Source organism: Aptenodytes forsteri, unplaced genomic scaffold, assembly GCF_000699145.1.
Source record: "Aptenodytes forsteri isolate BGI_AS27 unplaced genomic scaffold, ASM69914v1 Scaffold182, whole genome shotgun sequence".
Lineage (NCBI taxonomy): Eukaryota > Metazoa > Chordata > Aves > Sphenisciformes > Spheniscidae > Aptenodytes > Aptenodytes forsteri.
The window spans coordinates 1,219,048-1,222,421 of record NW_008795932.1 but is presented as its reverse complement, the minus strand read 5'-3'; the positions used below and the strand labels follow the sequence as shown (position 1 = coordinate 1,222,421).

General features: G+C 41.1%; 1 protein-coding gene across 1 annotated transcript in view; it reads left to right on the top strand.

The window, feature by feature from the left end:
- Nucleotides 1-515, top strand: part of DENND3 (DENN domain containing 3) — a 48,868-nt gene extending 48,353 nt beyond the window's left edge. Inside the window, exon 23 of the mRNA XM_009285087.2 lies at nt 155-515. Within this exon, the coding sequence (XP_009283362.1) occupies nt 155-355 (201 nt within the window). The 3' untranslated portion in view covers nt 356-515. The remainder of the gene's footprint in view (nt 1-154) is intronic.
- The last annotated feature ends 2,859 nt before the right edge of the window (nt 516-3,374 follow it).

Sequence of the window (3,374 nt, the reverse complement as noted above, 5' to 3'; positions counted from 1 at the left end):
GTTATGAAACTTTCAGTGTTTCCCTTTTCCAGCCTAGCAAGAGAGAACCCTCACTGTATCAATGTGGCATGTAAAATTCCTCGACTGTGTCCTAGAGTGAAATGTAAAGTAGTGAAAATGATTGTGGATTGGTTTTGTTTTGTTTTTCCTCCAGATGTGGGTTGGCAGCAGTGGAAGATCGCAAGGCAAAAGCAAAGGAAAGATCTATGTGATCAGCGCCGAGAAGAAGACTGTGGAGAAAGAGTTGGTTGGTCATGCAGATACAGTAAAGGCGCTGTGCTCAGCAGAGGACAGATACGTCCTCAGTGGCTCTGGAAAGGAAGAAGGGAAGATTGCCATTTGGAAAGCTGAATAGTTAAGCTATTCAAAATACGTCTACCTGTGCTGGAAAAAAGTGAAGACCTCAGGCTGTGTTTACTCCTGCATTTTCCATATATTTCAACCACCTGTCAGTGTTTCTGTTTTGTATTTATTGAGTTATTTTGGTCCCTACATTGTTGTAGAAAATCGAAGTAGAAGTGAATCTCTCCTTGCACCTCATACTGCTCCTGCACATTTGATAAAGAAACGGAAATGTGAATAGAGGGGTCACTGGCTTTAAACTTGACATGTGTTGTTGTGAAGGGTCAAGGTTATAGACCAGACTGCGTGGTGCAGATTGCGTTGAGAGAGCCGAAGCCAGCTCGGTAATTCCACTGGAGCTCTTTTTGGGCAGTGCATGGGTTGCCTGAAAAGTGGGATTTGATACCGTCTTTACAGCCTATAATAGCTGGAAATGGTCACTGAAAAGAAAAAACTTAAGTGCCTTTGTTGGATTTATGGAGTTACTGTAAACGCTGAGTATCTTTCTGAACTAGCAGCTAGATTTAGCTGGGAAGACTGTCCATTACCCCTGTATGTATATTGATGGTGCTGCATCGTTTAAAATGTAGACACAGACAGGCTCTCCCTGATAGCACTGAAAGCTCCCTGCTGGTGAAACAAGATACTTGGATATTCTTAATGGCTGTTTTACTTTTTAAACTTGTTTTTCCCTTAAAAACAATGCACAGCACTTGGCATTTGTAACAGTTTGTGAAACTGATTTTTTTTTTTTTTCCTTCTGAAGCACTTACTTAATTTATTTAATTTCCATATATATAATACTTGCTTTTGGAAGCAACCTTCCAGTTACTGTGCAAACAAACCTCTGCCACTCCTCCCTTCAGTTGTCGTTTCTGTAATCAGAGGAACTGCTGTTATTTTGTGTAGAACCTGCTTAATTTTTAAGTTCTGCAAAGTCATCAAACTACTCCTTAATTACTGAAGCAAGCATCATTGGATTGCAGTCTAGGGGATTGTCTTGAGCAGCGTTCCCTAATCACTTCCTGATGTACATTGTTTTTTCCATTGCTGACAATTATCTACAAGGAAAACAATGAATCTATGCAGAATAGTTTTATCTGTATCAGTGCTGAGTAAAGTGGAATACAATATTCACAATATTGTAAATAGAAGGAAAAAATGGGCTGCTACTTTTTTTAATAAATATAAAACAGCATAGGCCTAATAGAAGTGTGAACTACTGGAAATAGACTCCATGTAATATTTATAACTCTTTCAACGTGCAGATGAAGGGTTTTACCATATGATGGTAACTGAAATTTTACCTTTTTAGGTTTTTTTTTTTTCAATTTAAGAATATTAAACACTATATTGATACTCTGGCCTCTCTTTGTACCTTGTTCTTTCTCCTGTGTAACTCAATAACACTACAAGAATGATGGTTTTTAGCAGTGACTTGCATCCTATCTGTGTTCTACAGAGAGTAATTGCCTGGGTTTTTCTCTTTCCATATTCTCCTTTCTAAAACCAGGTTCTGCTGATAATGTGTCCCCCTTTGAGCCCCTCATCTGTAACTTTCAGGTTCCTTATTTCCTCCCCTGGCAGCTGTCTGGCTGGTGGTGGCAAGCGAAATGAATTATTTACTGAATTAAAAGATTTCTCTGTACAGAGACACACAAGTGCTGCTAAAGAAATGTCACTTGCTGCAGAGATGAACCCAGCTACACCAACCTGCCACCTGCCTGTCATTGCCTTTATTGATTTTCATTCCTGCCAGACTTCTTAAACCTGGTTTTGCCTTCTCAACTGGTTCATACCCAGCTTGCGAAAATGTCAGATGACAAAACTAGCAAATGTCATTTTCATGCTTGTAAATTCTTTTATTGATAAAAAGACTCCGAAGTAATTTATTGAATAGGAATGTAATTTATGTCTCCTTTTTAAAAACGGTGCTTTCTTTAATACCAGCTGTTGAACACCAGTGTATAGGAGAAGAGTTTAACCACGTCAGACAAAACCATGAGATACAAAGATCGTTCAGGAAAACTAACCCATCCCCAAGAGCAGAAGGACCAGCAATACCAATTCAAGCGACTTGAGGAGCACAATGGCATGTTGGTTTGCTTCATCCGGTGTGACAAGAAAGCTCGGGTATGTGTTCACTTACCATTTCAGCTTTGCTCCAGCATTACAGCTGTGGAAACTAACCTGCAGGAACAGCGCTGTGGGGTTTTGTTCAGTTTTCAGTGGATTTTCAGTTACTTCCCGTGAACCCTTGGTGGCGGGAAGGGATCCACGGATCCCTAGTGGTCCTCAGAGCTTCTCTTTGCCACAGTGCCTACTAAGAGCTTGCCAGGTCTCGTTGCCAGGGTGCAGCCCACGCTGATCCTGCTGACTGATACTGGCTCGTGACTTCTGTGTATTTGTGTCTCTGCCCGGCTGTTGTTTCACCCTGGGGGAAGCTGTTTGAGGCAGAGACCGTTCTTCTGGTTGTGCTCATGTAATGCTTAGCATGATGCTGTGTTGGCCCATAGCAAGGACTCCTGCAAATTGTGACACTATAAATACTAGTACTTGAACGGCTTGGATTTTGTAAACTATTTGTTGAGCTTTTCAGTTAAAAAGCAGATTGTCAGGGCTCAAAACAGGCTGATGAACAGTGGGGAAGTTTTATGCTCTACCTGAAATTGTCTCAAGCTCAAAAGAGTGTTTAGAGGTTGAACAGAAAACAGAAGTTTTATAAATATTTATGACTTCAATGATCGACCAGACAGAGCCCCTACATTCTGCCAGTCTGTTCTCTTTTCCCTTGCTCAGAGATATTTTGGCTCCTCTCTGCCTGTCTCCAAGTAATTGCCTCCCAGAAAAGGGTCAAAGTCCTTCGAAGCAGTAAGATCATAGAATCATAGAATCATTAAGGTTGGAAGAGACCTCTAAGATCATCGAGTCCAACCGTCAACCCAACACCACCATGTCCACTAAACCATGTCCCTAAGCGCCTCATCTACACGTCTTTTAAATACTTCCAGGGATGGGGACTCAACCACTTC